A 15,944-nucleotide genomic window follows, 5' to 3' on the forward strand; every position below is an offset into this window, starting at 1 on the left:
ATCTTTTTCCATTTCAAGAACCTCCCACCAGAGATTAGGTGGTGCAGTAGGGTTAGCGTGAATCCGACTGATGTCGGAAATTGTCCTTCCTCTGTTGGCTGCTTCGGGCAGCAGGGAACATGTTTTTGTGCCATCAACCTAGTTCCCAGTCAGTGAGGCGAGGAGAAGTTTTCCACACAACAATGTTAATGCAGCAAGGTCATTCACTTGCTCTAAGGATGATTGGGTTTGGGAAATGGATAAATCTCGTGAAAGGCAGATCAAGCCGAGAGAACTTTGTCCTAAATTAGCCTTATCTGGGAATAAGTGCCACAGTCAACAAAATTCCTTTCACCTAAGTGGCATTCCTTTAACTGTGAGTGGGCTTGAACTAGCATCACTGTGAATCTCCTGTCCCAGATAAGAATGGCTACATGTCACAGAATCAAGCAATACTTTCTGTTCCAGTGCAGCTGGATTAGTGCAGAAGTTGTAACCACTGCCTGTAATGTCTGGACATACAAATAGGTCATGTCTGAACTAATTTTCCAAATAACTTAACTTGACTGAATCCTGAACACCATATTCAATTCCTACCACCAGTTCTGCCTCAAAACTAATGTTAGTCCACAGCACATCTAAAGCCTCCTCCAGTCAATTGTCTTCCTGGTCCTCTAATTCCAATGATTGCAGCATTCCAGATAAACAGATTACCTTTATTTGTCACACGTACATCGAAGCACGTGGTGAGATATGCCACTTGCATCAAATGCAATTAGCAAGGGTCACGTTGGACAGTCCGCACGTGATGCCACACTCCCAGCGCGCGCAACTCACTTACCTTAACTGTCCGTCTTTGGAATGTCAGAGGTAACGGGAGCACCCAGAGGGAACCAACGTGGTCGCAGGGAGAGAGTCCAGACTCCTTACAGTCCGCAGTGGGAATCAAACTCAGATCTCGTAACTGGTGCTGTAAAGCATTGTACTATTAACTATGCAATGGTAACGTGCTGTACCGAGCTTGGCCAAGTGGACCCCCACTCTGTAAGTTCCTATGATTAATAAATTATAATTCACTTACCAAATGGCATTTTTTAACTCAGCCACTGATGGATCTTGGAGATGCTCATTTGTTCTGGTTTCTTCCTCCTTCCTTTCCAATCCTGATGGAGGGTCTCTGCCCAGACCATTGATTGTTTATTCCCCTCTATAGATGCTGCCTGGCCTGCTGAGTTTCTCCAGTATTTTGTGTGTGTTGCTCTGGATTTCCATCATCTGCAGAATCTCCTGTGTTTATGATCAATTGAATAAGTTTGTTCTGGTTGATCAAAGGTCAGCATTTTTCAGCCTCTCCTTTGGGCTTCATAAATAAAGACAGGGAGGTGGAGGATCTGTGAAACAGCAGGAGGGTAGTAAGAAGGAGCAGAAAGAGAGTGATGGGGCAGCAAGAGAGTTTATAAGGCAAAGAGCTGTGCAGCGAGTGGAGTAGGAAGAACTAAAGCATGTGACTTGATGTGATTAGTTACATAAGTATCTGGATGCATGAAATTAAGTTAATGTGTTGGTCCTGAATGTTTTAGATTGTAAAGGCGGTGCTCCCTGCAAAAGCCAAACTTTTGAAAATCTGGCAACTTTCAATCTTACAGACTCATTTTCAAAGATTAGCTTTATTTGTCACACATTCAATACATCGAAACATCAAAACGTGCACTGAAATGCATCATTTGCATCACATCATATCAACAACAATTATGATGGGGGCAGCCAGCAAGTGTTCCTGGCAGCAATATAGCATGATCACTGGCATAGTAAACGATTGCACTAACACTGTGATCACTGGCATAGTAAACGATTGCACTAACACCGTGATCACTGGCATAATGAACGATTGCACTAACACCGTGATCACTGGCATAGTAAACGATTGCACTAACACCGTGATCACTGGCATAGTAAACGATTGCACTAACACCGTGATCACTGGCATAGTAAACGATTGCACTAACACCGTGATTACTGGCATAATGAATGATTGCACTAACACTGTGATCACTGGCATAATGAACAATTACATTAACACCATGATCATGGCATAATGAACGATTGCACTAACACTGTGATCACTGGCATTGTAAGTGATTGCACCAACACCATGATCTCTGGCATAGTGAACGATTGCACCAACACCGTGATCACTGGCATAGTGAAGGATTGCACTAACACCGAGATCACTGGCATAATGAACGATTGCACTAACACCGTGATCACTGGCATAGTAAACGATTGCACTAACACCGTGATCACTGGCATAGTGAATGATTGCACTAACACCGTGATCACTGACATAGTGAATGATTGCACTAACACTGTGATCACTGGCATAGTGAATGATTGCACTAACACCGTGATCACTGGCATAGTAAACGATTGCACTAACACTGTGATCACTGGCATAGTAAACGATTGCACTAACACCGTGATCACTGGCATAATGAACAATTGCACTAACACCGTGATCACTGGCATAGTGAATGATTGCACTAACACCGTGATCACTGGCATAGTAAACGATTGCACTAACACCGTGATCACTGGCATAGTGAATGATTGCACTAACACCGTGATCACTGGCATAGTAAACGATTGCACTAACACTGTGATCACTGGCATAGTAAACGATTGCACCAACACCGTGATCACTGGCATAGTAAAGTGACTGCGCTAGCACCGTGATCACTGGCATAGTAAACGTTTGCACTAACGCCATGATCACTGGCATAATGAACGATTGCACTAACACCGTGATCACTGGCATAGTAAATGATTGCACCAACACCGTGATCACTGGCATAGTGACTGCGCTAACACCGTGATCACTGGCATAGTAAAGTGACTGCGCTAGCACCGTGATCACTGACATAGGAAACGATTGCACTAACACCGTGATCACTGGCATAGTAAAGTGATTGCACTAACCACCGTGATCACTGGCATAGTAAATGATTGCACCAACACCGTGATCACTGGCATAGTGACTGCGCTAACACCGTGATCACTGGCATAGTAAATGATTGCACCAACACCGTGATCACTGGCATAGTGACTGCGCTAACACCATGATCACTGGCATAGTAAAGTGATTGCACTAACCACCGTGATCACTGGCGTTGTAAAGTGACTGCGCTAACACTATGATCACGGCATAGTAAATGATTGCACCAACACCGTGATCACTAGCATAGTGACTGCGCTAACACCATGCTGCCCAAGGACCCTTTGCAACTCAATTTCTCAATATGTTGTTTCCTTGCAGTTTGTCCTCTTTTGCACAATGGTTGTTTGTCAATCCTTGTGTAGTTTTCCATAATTCTATTGTATTTCTTTTTTCCCTGCAAATGACCACAACAAAATAAATTTCAAGGTAATATATAGTAATATATACGCACTTTGATAATAAATTCAATTTGAACTTTGAAATCCGAATGGCCTATTACCCTCTGTTTGAGCTCTTTAACTTACTGCGTTTCTGTGGTGGTTTTTAGGTTCCCAGTGACTGCAATATTTCCCTTTCTTTCTCCAGATTGGGAATTGGCTCTGTAGTCAGGAGTGAAATCACTAAATTCACCCAGTCACTCTGAGGGAAATAGCTCTTCTTCTTTGAATAAAATTACAAATGAAATGAAATTTTATTCTAGAACTAAAAGTAGAGATACACATAACAAAGTAATAATAGGCAGAAGTGAAAACAAGACAAAGTTCAAAGTTTAAATAATATTATTATTGAAGTGCATATATATCACCAGATACTGCTCTGAGATTCACTTTAGTGCAGGCATTCACAGTAGAACAAAGAAATACAATAGAATCAATGAAAAACAATGGTGTTAGAAATGATGTCTTTGGACTTTCCTGACTGTTCATGTGTGCCCTTATACCCATGGATTGCAGGATGTACAATAAGATTAGATTCTGACTAGGGTGAGTCCGAGGTTTCAATGAAGCCTGGTATTTTCTCACACTGTTCCCTGAACTGGCATGACTTTCACATTCTTCTTCCAATGCAAACAATCTGCATACTTTAAATATGAAGTTAAATATAATCTAGCGGAGGTTTATTTTTTCAAATGTCCTGAGTTCGGAGCCAACATACTTTTGGCAATAATAGTATTAGCATTTAAAAAAATCTATATACAAATCCTACACATAATCTGCAAGTAAAACTAAACAAGGTTTGCTTGGTATTGTGCATCATCTGAAATGGTAATGAGCTGCAGTAACATTTCCATCAATTCATCATTCCATCCTTGTAACATCAATTCCATTCCATCCTTGTTTTTACTGAGTTTGGAACTCCAGCCTACCCTCCTTGTGTGATAGGGGGTATATTCAGTGCATGTGGAGTGGAGCTCGGGTGAATTGCATTTATTTACCACTGCGTCCGAAGGCTTCTAAAAACAGTAAAGAGGATTGCAATATAAAATAGAGAAATGTAGGCAGTTTATTGAATGGACAGGCAAGTAAAAATAGAATTTTTTGACAATTGAAGCAACGGAAGTCCATCAGAATCATCAAAGGTTCTTCAGCCCAATGTAATTGGGACTGTGGGCAGCCAAGTGGCAAAGATGGTCGAGCTCTTACACCCAGCTCCATATACCCGGGTTCAACTGTAACCCCTGGCTCTTCTCTGTGTGGAGTTGGCACTGCTCCCCGTGACTATGTGGGGATTTCTTACAGCTGCTCGGGTTTCCTCCCACCTCCATTACAAATTGCGAGTGCAGCTGAGTGGTGGAGTCTGGGGGATTCTTCACACCCTCTTTACAACCACTCTCTACAGGCTTCTCAATATTCAGTTAATTTCAATAAGATCCTCTCTCATTCTTCGAAATACCAGTGAGTACAGGCCCAGACCTTCAATTGCTGCTCATGTGATAACACTTCCATTCCCAAAAAGTCCTTGTGAACCTGCTCTGAAACCTCTCCAATGTCTGCACATCCTTTCTTAAATAAAGGGCCACAAACTGCCCACCAGTGCCTTATACATCCTCAGCATTAAATCCTTGCTTTTATATTCTAGTCCTCTTGAAATGAATGCGAACATTGCATTTGCCTTCCTCACTACCGGTTCAACCTGCAAATTAACCTTTAGGGAGTCCTGCACCTCAGATTTTTGAATTTTCCTCCCGTTAAGGAGAATGGTCTACCATTTATTCTTTCTACCAAACTCAATACACCTCCCAACACCATATTTCACTTGCCAGTTCTTTGCCTAATCTATCTAAGTTCTTCTGCAGCCTCTCTGATTCCTAACTTCGTACTGTCTGCAAAACTGGCCATAAAGCCATCAATTCCATCATCCAAATCATCGATATACAAGGTAAAAATAAGCAGTCCCAACACTAACCCCTGTGGAACACCACCAAGAAAAAATCTGCAGATGTTGGAAATCCAAGCAACACATACAAAATGCTGGAGGAATTCAGCAGGCCGGGCAGCATCTGTGGAAAAGAGTACAGTCGACGTTTCATTCCGAGACCCTTCACCAGGACTAGAAAAAAGGATGAAGAGTCAGAGTAAGAAAGCTGGAAGAGGGGAGAAAGAATCACAAGGTAATAGTTGAAACCAGGAGGTGGGTGAAGTGTCGCCTCACCTGGAAGGACAGTTTGGGGCCCTGAATTTTAGTGAGGGAGGGGTTGTAGGGGCAGGAGTAGCACTTGTTCCATTTGCAAGGGTAAGTGCCAGGAGGGAGATCAGTGGGGAGGGATGAATGGACAAGGGGGTCATGTAGGGAGCGATCCTTGCGGAAAGCTAATGAACTAATGAACTTTCCAGTTGTTTACTTCGCCCCTTCTGCGATTCCCTCCAAGCTTCATCTATCACTTTCTGGCTCTTCCTGCCCTCCACCAGCTCTACTCTTTTCCATAGATGCTGCCTGGCTTGCTGTGTTCCTCCAGCATTTTGTGTGTGTTCCTTGTGGAATATCACTAGTCACCAGCAGCCAATCTGAAAAAGATCCCTTTATTCCCACTCTTTTCTTCTTGCCAATCAGCCAGTACTTTAACCATGCTGCTATCTTTCTTGTAATACCATTGGGTCTTTTCTTGTTTATCAGTTTCATGTGCAGTTCCTTATCAAAGGCCTTCTGAAAATCCAAGTACACACTATCAACTGATTCTCCTTTGTCTATCCTGCTTGTTATTTCTTCAAAGAATTCCAACAGGTTTGTCAGGCAAGATTTCCCTTAAGGAAACCATGCTGACTTTGGCCTCCAAGTACTCTGAAACCATAACAATCAACTCCCAACATTTTCCCAAACACTGAGGTCAGACTAATTGGCCTATAATTTCCTTTCTTCTTTCTAGATGAATGGAGTGACATGTGCAATTTTCCAGTCCTCTGGAACCATGCCAGAATCTATTGATTCTTGAGGATCATTACCAATGCCTCCACAATCTCTTCAACTACCTCGTTTAGAACCATAGCGTGCAGTTCATCAAGTCCAGGTGAATTATCTACCTTCAGACCTTTCAGTTTTACATGCATCTTCTCCCTAGTAATAGCAACTGCATTCACTTCTGCTCCTTGACTCTCTCAGACCTCTGACATGGTGCTAATATCTTCCACAGTGAAGACTGATGCAAACTATGTACTCAGTTTGTCTGTCATTTCCTTGTTCCCCCATTACTATCACTCCAGCATCATTTTCCAGTAGTCCAATATCTACTCTTGCCTCTCTTTGACTTGTTATATATCTGAAAAACTTCTTGGTATTATTTTTGATATTATTGGCTAGCACTTTCATATTTCATCTTTTCCCACCTTATGATTTTTTAGTTGCTTCTGTTGTTTTTTAAACATTTCCCAAACTTCTGACTAACTTTTCCTCTATTTTATGCCCTACCTTTTGTTTTTATGTTGGCTTTGACTTCTCTTGTCAGCCACGGTTATGTCAATCTGGCTTTAGAATACTTCCTTTTCTTAAGGATGTATCTATCCTGCACCTTCCGAATTGCTCCCAGAAACTCCAGCCACTGCTGCTCTTCCAATCATCTCTGCTAGTGTCCCCTTCCAGTCAATTCTGGCCAGCTCCTCTCTCATGCCTCTATAATTCCCTTTACTCTATTGTATTTCCGACTTATCTGAATTTTGCTTCCCTCTCTCAAACTGCAAGATAAATTCTATCATATTTTGATCACTGTTTTCTAGGGGGGTTTCTTTGCCTTAAGCTCCCTAAACATATCTGGTTCATTCCCCGCACCCTACCCAGAATTGCTGGTCACCTAGTGGGCTGAACCACAAGTTGTTCTAAAAAGCCATCTTGGAGGCATTCACAAATCCTCTCCCGGGATCAAGCATTAACTTGATTTTCCCAATCCTTCTACATATTGAAATCCCTCATGACTTATGTAACACTGCTTTCTTGACATAGGGCTTTTCCTACCTCCCCATGCTGGCTCCTGTTGGAGGTTTGTAAACAACTCCAATCAGGGTCTTCTTACGCTTGCAGTTTCTTAACTCTACCTAGAAAGATTCTACATCTTCCGGTCCTATGTCACCTCTTTCTAAAGATTTAATTTCATTATTTTTTTTACCAGCAGAGCCACTCCTCCTCCTCTGCCTACCTGCCTGTCCTTCCGTTTGGTTGTGAATCCTTAGACATTAAGCTCCCAACTACAATCACCTTTCAGCATGGCTCCGTGATTCCCCCAACGTCATACCTGCTTATCTCTAACTGTGCTACAAGATTTCTACCTTGTTCTGCACACTGCGTGCATTCAAATATGACACCTTCAGGCCTGTATTTGCCCCCTTTTACACTGCAACCCATTCCACTGAATGCAATTTTGCCTTATTATCCACCTCATAGACTCCCTACACACTACCTTTGCTTCTAAACCAACATCCCTATCTTCAGCTCTGTCTCTCCTGTTCCCATCCTCCTGCCACATTAGTTTAAACCCTTCCCAACGGTTCTAGTAAACTTGCCCGCAAGGATATTGGACCCCTCAAGTTTAGGTGTCGCCTGTCTCTGTTGTACAGGTCAGATATTCCCCAGAAAAGATCCCAGTGTTCCATACATCTGAAACAATTCTTCAGCGACACATTCATCTGCCAAATCACCCTATTCTTGCCCTCAATGGCATGTGGCACATCCAGAGGTTGTCACCCTGGAGGTCCTGTTTTTCAGCTTGACTTGACCTGAATTAGTTCTTTACCTTCCCTATAGGATGAGCTCTCTCTTTTAGTCTGCTCTCATTCAGATAATGCTGAAGAAATGAGACCTAGGGCAGTGAAAACGGGTGAATCACAAAAGGTCACTCTGACACATCTGCTCACTGTCTGTTACTGTGTGGAATGATCTATAAAAGTGCACCACACCCAGCTGTTTGGAAGTTGGAAAACCGTTCTTGGCAGAAAATAAGAAGGCTTAGAAAATATAAGAGTTCCTTCCAGTGACGCTTGGTGTTCAATTCTCCTCCAGGAACTGTAGAAATAGCTAATGAGGTCAAGTATTCCGTAAACACAATTCTCTATTGACAAATATTTCCAGAGTGAATGATGCACAGTTTGTGATGGCACAGATTTAAGGGTCAAAGGGTCTATCCTGAGCCGTACTGTTCTAACAGTGAGTGAACAGAAAAATTCTCTCCTTCCAAACTGAAACAATAGACAAGCGGGGAATTTTAACTCAGCTAATAAACAGATACATTTTCTGTGACGTGTTCAATGGGGCAACAACTGTGCAATGCTTAAGGTAATTTTGCATATCTTGCAGTTTTGCAATTTACTGGCTGGTTGAAACAACACAGATGCATTGACACTGCTTTCTCGGTTCAACAGTTGCAGAGGTCAGTGGTGGCCTCGGGAGAGAAGCAAACTGCGGTGGAATATCGGATCAGTAAGAGGTAATAATATCGTGTCTGCCAGTGGGATTCTGTGGCTTTCCAATAACACAAGTCTAATCCTCACTTCAGAATCAGAAGCACTGACTTACATTGGAAAATATGTTGTTTTGTGGCAGCACTACTGAGCGAGACATAAAAATTACTACAGGTTATGATTAAAAATATATATAAATAAGTGCAACAGAGGAGTAGGGAAGTAATGTGTATGGGTTCGTGGGTTATTCAGAAATCTGATGGCGGAGGGGAAGAAGCTGTTTCTAAAAGGTTGAGTGTGGGCCTTCAGGTTCCTGGACCTCCTTCTGGATGGTAGTAATGAGAAGGGGGCATATCCTGGGTAGTGGAAGTCCGTGATAATGAGTCCTGAAGACGGGCCTTGCCCCCGAAACATTGAATGTTTATTCATTTCCATAGATGCTGCCTGACCTGCTGAGTACCTCCAGAATTTTGTGTGCCTCTTTAATAATGGGTGTCACCTTCTTCAGGCACCAAATTTTGATGACGTCTTCAACAGTGGGGACATCACTCATCTATACATTCATCTGTATTCCTGTAGCTTCGGTTATTCTCTCACCCCTCTCTGTTTTCCACAGGGATCACTCCCTCCGTGATCCCTGGAACTATTCCATCCCACTAATCATTCGTCCCTCCTGGCTGTTATACCTGGAACTGACCTGCCCATTCACCTTTTCAGGGCCCCAAACAGTCCTATCAGGGAGGCAACACTTCACCTGCAAATCTGCTGGGGTCATCTATTGTGTCTGGTGCTCCCAATGCAGCCTCCTCTACATTGGCGTGACTCGTTATAAATTGGGGGACTGCTTTGTTGAGTACCGCCAGAACTGATAGCCAAACATTTTAATTCCGATTCCCATACCTGTTCTGACCTGTCGGTCCATGGCCTCCTTTTGTGCCAAGATGAGCCCACCCTCCATGTGGAGGAGCGACACCTAATATTCCATCTGAATAGCCTCCAACCTGATGGCATGAACATCGATTTCTCCATCCAGTAAAAAATTTCTCTCCCCTGCCTCTTCTATTCCACACTCTGGCTCTTACCTCTTCTCACCTGCCTATCATCACTCCCTAGGTCCCTTCCGCCTCCTCTCCCCCACCTTTTTATTCTGGAATTTCTCCCCTTCCTTTCCAGTCCTGATGAAGGGTCTCAGCCCGAAACAACGACTATTCATTCATTTCCGTGAATAAACATCTGACCTGCTAAGTTCCCCCAGAATTTTATGTGTGTTGCTTCTGTTCTCTTTGTTTTCATTTAACTTCATGATGGCATTTAACTAAAAATGCATGGTGTTTACTTAAGTTTAATATAGGGTACCTTAAATGGTTCCTATAAATCTCTGCAACACACACAAAATGCTGGTGGGACACATCAGGCCAGGCAGCATCTATAGGGAGAAGTACAGTCAACGTTTCAGGCCGAGACCCTTCGTCAGGACTAACTGAAAAAAAAGATAGTAAGAGATTTGAAAGTGGGAGGGGGGAGGGGGAGATCCAAAATGATAGGAGAAGAAGGGAGGGGGAGGGATGAAGCTAAGAGCTAGAAAGTTGATTGGCAAAAGGGATACAGAGCTGGAGAAGGGAGAGGATCATGGGATGGGGGGCCTAGGGAGAAAGAAAGGGGGGAGTGGAGCACCAGAGGGAGATGGAGAGCAGGCAAGGAGTGATTGTGAGAGGGGCAGAGAGAGAAAAAAGAGCAAGAGAAAAGTGGGGGGGGAATAATGAATGAATAAATAAATAAATAAGGGATGGGGTAAGAAGGGGAGGAGGGGCATTAACAGAAGTTAGAGAAATCAATGTTCATGCCATCAGGTTGGAGGCTACTCAGCCGGTATATAAGGTGTTGTTCCTCCAACCTGAGCTTGGATTCATTTTGACAATAGAGGAGGCCATGGATAGACATATCAGAATGGGAATGGGACGTGGAATTAAAATGTGTGGCCACTGGGAGATCCTGCTTTCTCTGACAGACAGAGCATAGGTGTTCAGTGAAATGGTCTCCCAGTCTGCGTCAGGTCTCACCAATATATAAAAGGCCAAGCCGGGAGCACCGAACGCAGTATACCACACCAGCCGACACACAGGTGAAGTGTCAGGGAAATGTGATGGGGGAAAGAAGGAGGATAGCCAAAATAAACTGAGTGGCACAATTTATGAAGGAATGGGAAGGTCAGGGAGTCTATGCTGAAAACTGCAGGAAAAGTTTAAAAACCTGTGGACAAAAGCTCATAGGGTCTTGAACAGGAAAGTCAGAGATGGGTGTGACCAGTCCTGTGGCAATCAAAGCACCCTAGGGTGGTTACCAGGCAAAAACAAGTGTAAAGGAGGCAAATGAAGGAGGGGAGAATGAAAGCAAAGGAAATTTAGAGGACTATCCAAAGTGGGCAATCATTTCTGTAGATAAAACAGAAAGGATGCAATACATACTAGAATGGAAGGCTGCACCACATACAGAAGCATAATTAAAAATAGTTAATTGATTGTGGAGTGCTTTAAAATTACATTGTAGAAATCCAAGTTCCTTTCTTAACTGGAAAATACTTCATCTCTGGTTTAAGTACTGATTAATGATAACTGGTTTTTCCCTCAGAATTTGTTCGGTGCTTGTGTGCTTGAAAGAAACCTGGCAGAGGATGTGTAGAGACCTCATGGGGATTTGCATTCCTTCAGCACTGCTCCTGAATGACTCAGGTGCATAGTCATAAAGTCATCGAGCACTACAGCACAGAAACAGGCCCTTCAGCCCATCTAGTCTGTGCCAATCTATCATTCTGCCTAGCCCCATTGACCTGGACCATAGCACTCCGCACGACTCCCATCCATGTATGCTATGTAATAGAATAGCAAGTTACTTACATCTGAATAAAACATTTTTAAAAATATATTACTTCTCAGTACCTGGCTGAAAGAAACGGCGGACCCAGTGATCAGCAAGCTGGATCTCCGGATCGCCCACCTCACAGGTTTAAATGTGCAGCAGCCATACGCAGAGTATCTGCAGGTAACCAACTATGGGATTGGAGGTCACTATGAGCCACACTTTGACTATGCAACGGTGAGTTCACAGAGTCAAAATCAAAGTACGTATATTTAACCCATTGCCTACCTTGAGATTCAATTTCTTGCAGGCATTTACAGATAAATAGAAAAATTCAATAGAATTTATGAAAAACTATAAAAACCAGAAACTGACAAACAACCAATGTGCTAATTTTTTACAATGTATGTCAATGATTTGGACTATGGGATTAATGGATTTGTGGCTAAATTTGCCGATGATACAAAGATAGGTGGAGGAGCGGGTAGTGTTGAGGAAACAGAGAGCCTGCAGAGAGACTTGGATAGTTTGGGGGAATGGGCAAAGTAGTGGCAAATGAAATACAAAGTTGGGAAGTGTATGATCATGCACTTTGGTGGAAGACAGAAACGGGCAGACTATTATTTAGATGGGGAGAGAATTCAAAATGCAGAGATGCAAAGGGACTTGGGAGTTCTTGTGCAGGATACCCTAAAGGTTCTCCAGATTGAATCGGTGGTGAAGAAGGTGAATGCAATGTTGGCATTCATTTCTAGAGGTACAGAATATAAGAGCAGGGATGTGATGTTGAGGCTCTATCAGGCACTCGAGAGACCACATTTGGAGTATTGTGTGCAGTTTTGGGCTCCTTATTTTAGAAAGGATATACTGACATTGGAGAGAGTTGAGAGAAGATTCATGAGAATGATTCCAGAAATGAAAGGGTTACTGTATGAGGAACTTCTGGCAGCTCTTGGGTTGTATTGCCTGGAGTTCATCAGAATGAGGGGGACTCTCATAGAAACATTCTGAATTTTAAAAGGCCTGAACAGATTAGATATAGCAAAGCTATTTCCCATGGTAGGGGAGCCTAGGACAAGAGGGCACAACTTCAGGATTGAAGGACGTCCATTTAGAACAGAGATGTGGAGAAATTACTTAAGTCAGAAGGTAGTAAATCTGTGGAATTTGTTGCCACGAGTGGCTGAGGAGGCCAAGTCATTGGGTGCATTTAAGACAGAGATAGATACGTTCTTGATTAGCCAGGGCATCAAAGGGTATGGGGAGAAGGCAGGGGAGTGGGGATGACTGGAAGAATTGGATCAGCCCATGATTGAATGGTGGAGCAGACTCGATGGGCCGAATGCCTACTTCTGCTCCTATATCTTGTGGTCTAAAGATCTTAAAAGAGGACAAATCATGCAAATAATAAAGAAAAAGAAGTAAATAAATAATACTGAGATGAGTATTATTGAGTTGTAATAATATTATCATGAGTAAATCTCCTTGAAAATGAATATGTAGATTAGGGAATCAGTGAATGAAGTTGTGTGGTTATAACTGTTCCTGACCCTGGCGGTGCGGGGGCTAAGATTCCTGTACTTGCTGCCTGGTGATGGTAGTGAGGAGGGATTGTAGCCTTGATACTGCTTTCCTGTGACAGCACTCCTTGTAAATATTCACAATAGTGGGGTGGGGTGGGAGAGAGGGCTGGTCAGGAGTGCATTGGAGCAGGGGGGATTAAAACTGGAAGTCTATTTAGTAGTAGGGGCAGATTCAGGCAGTGTCACAGAGATACAAATAGGTGTTCATAGTGAAAATGGTTTGGAAGCATAAGGCAGAGTCAGGTATGGTGCCGAGACTGCAAATTGTTCACTCTTAGACAGAGAGGATATAGTCAGGGTCACTTGGAACCCTGGATTCTTGCGAATGTGCAAGCGGAGGAAGTAGGGAACTTCAGACAAGCAGCCGGAGGATTTAGAGGAATTGAGGAGTGTTGACGAGGCAGGACTGGCTGTTATCAGCCCTCGTCTGGATGGCAGTGCTGGGGATAATGGTGGTGTTTCCTCTGGCAGCAGCATTGAAAAATTGTGCTTATCATCTCAGAGGGGAAGTCAGCCGCCTGAGGCTAAAGAGAGAAGAACTTCCTTCAAGCACCAGTTCAGGAGTGTTTGAAAGTCTCTGCCCCAGGGAGCTGAAATGTTTCAAGTATTCATTCCTGGGAACTTCAGCTTCCTGACTCTGCGTAGTGTCAACCTGGCCCAGCTTTGGTTGCACATACGTGCACATATGTGGACGCTTTCAGCCTGTGGCCTCACTGGAATCCTGTAGCTTTGATAAATTACCACAGATTTCTAATCCAAAGAGACCCTGCATGGAAGATAAAAAGGATGTGTAGATAGCACAGGACAGTTCAAAATATAATCCAAAAGCAGCGTCCTTCCTGTTCCAATCGTGTTATTGTGAACGCTATCCACATTAATGAAATGCAGTAAATGCTCTTTCTTCTATAAATTGACAATGGATTATAACAACAGGAAAACATTCTAAAAGAGATAAACAGTGCATGATGTGAAGGTTTTAAGGCTTCTGTTCTCACACACAAAATTAATGTATTTGATCATTACTCAAAAGTTTCTTTTTCTATTGGTTCTGCCTTAGTCACCGAACAGTTCACTGTACAGGTTGAAATCGGGAAACAGAGTGGCGACGTTCATGATATATGTAAGCATTGATCTTTTATTTTCAGTTCACTATAATGCATCCACTGTATGTAGCCAATTTCTTTTTGTGAAAATATGCAACCCATTTACTCTCTGGTTGCAAAAGCGAACTCTGGGATTCTCTAACCCCAGAGACTTGAGGAGGCTGTCATTAGAAGTACTCAAAGCTGAGATAGACACATGGTTGAAAAATAGAGGAATTTAGGGTTGTGGGGGATCTTGTACAGAGGAGGAGCAGAGGCCTGTGTGGATCAGCTGGCAAGTCAGGCCTGAGGGGCCAGAGGTTTCCTCCAGCTGTTAGTTTATTGTGTTGTGGCTTTAGAAACATAACAGATGACCTAATGAAAGGGTTGAATAGGACCACTAAATAAAATATTCTCTAAAACATTAAAGACCAGAAATCCTTTTGCAGATAAAAAAAATGTTAAGGCAATGTCCAGACGAAGGGTCTCAGTGTGGAACATCAGATGTTTATCTCCCTCCGTAGATGCTTCTTGACCTCCAGCAACTTTGTGTGTTGCTCTGGATTTCCAGCATCTGCAGAATGGCTCACGTTTAAAGCAATGTTTGCTGTTCGTTTCGTACCACTGCCAAGTGTCAAAATGCCACCACACACAAGGCCCATAGTTCATGTCAGTAGAACGTGGTCCACTCCAGTGCAGCCTGACATCATTGTTTGGGAATGTGAGTGGAGTAACAATGATGGAATTAGGGAACAGGAAATGCCAGGCTGGTAAGATTTGGAATTTAAGAGTGCAGGACAGATGTGGGGGAAGGCTATTGGGTGGAGAGATTAGAGGAGGGGTGGGAGAAAGAAAAAGATCTATGGAGAGATAATTGGTTGGGAAGGCAATCTGAGGACATTGTCAAGGAAGTGATGGGTCTCTGGGGCTATCTACCAGAACTCAAGTAGGGGACCACGACTCCCTAGTAGTATAATACCTTGGAGCTCATGCATAGTCATCACAATATGTTTTCCATGTAGTTGCTATGCGTCGCATAGAAACTGGCTTCTCACACCCCATGCCCATGCTGCCCATTGTACCTATCGATACTATCGCAATTCCACACACTTGGCCTTACACACTTCAATACCGTGGTAATTCAAGTAATTCTTTAAGACTCATACACATTTGGAACCTGAGCAACGTCCACGTAACTGGCATGATCATTGCATGGACTGCTTTAATGTGGGATTTAACCCCAAGTGTAGCTTGGTGCTTTCGGAGGAGATCCCTTTGAGCTTTCCTTTCAAAACTTTCCTTTCGATTTGCTCTTCCAGATGCAAATTTGGTCATTACCCCTTTCTCAAATCATTTATAAGCTATCAAATTAAAGCAGAAGGAGATCTTCCCTCTCCACTTCAGACCCGATTCAATGATCAAGGCCAAAAGTAATGTATACCCTGTAATCACATTCAGGCAGTGTCCTCCATCCAAATGTTTCTCAGTTGCATGGACAATCGTGAACTTACCTTGATGCTTCCATTAACTGTAATGTATAACTTTATACATTATAGTTCTTCAAATA

General features: G+C 43.0%; 1 protein-coding gene across 1 annotated transcript in view; it reads left to right on the forward strand.

Annotated features, from left to right (window-relative positions):
* Nucleotides 1-15,944, forward strand: part of p4ha3 (prolyl 4-hydroxylase, alpha polypeptide III) — a 78,094-nt gene that overhangs the window by 31,123 nt on the left and 31,027 nt on the right. The window contains exons 8-10 of the mRNA XM_059963932.1: nucleotides 8,818-8,882; nucleotides 11,790-11,949; nucleotides 14,353-14,415. Coding sequence (XP_059819915.1) covers nucleotides 8,818-8,882; nucleotides 11,790-11,949; nucleotides 14,353-14,415 — 288 coding nt within the window. The remainder of the gene's footprint in view (nucleotides 1-8,817; nucleotides 8,883-11,789; nucleotides 11,950-14,352; nucleotides 14,416-15,944) is intronic.

The sequence above is a fragment of the Hypanus sabinus genome, chromosome 3, assembly GCF_030144855.1.
Source record: "Hypanus sabinus isolate sHypSab1 chromosome 3, sHypSab1.hap1, whole genome shotgun sequence".
Lineage (NCBI taxonomy): Eukaryota > Metazoa > Chordata > Chondrichthyes > Myliobatiformes > Dasyatidae > Hypanus > Hypanus sabinus.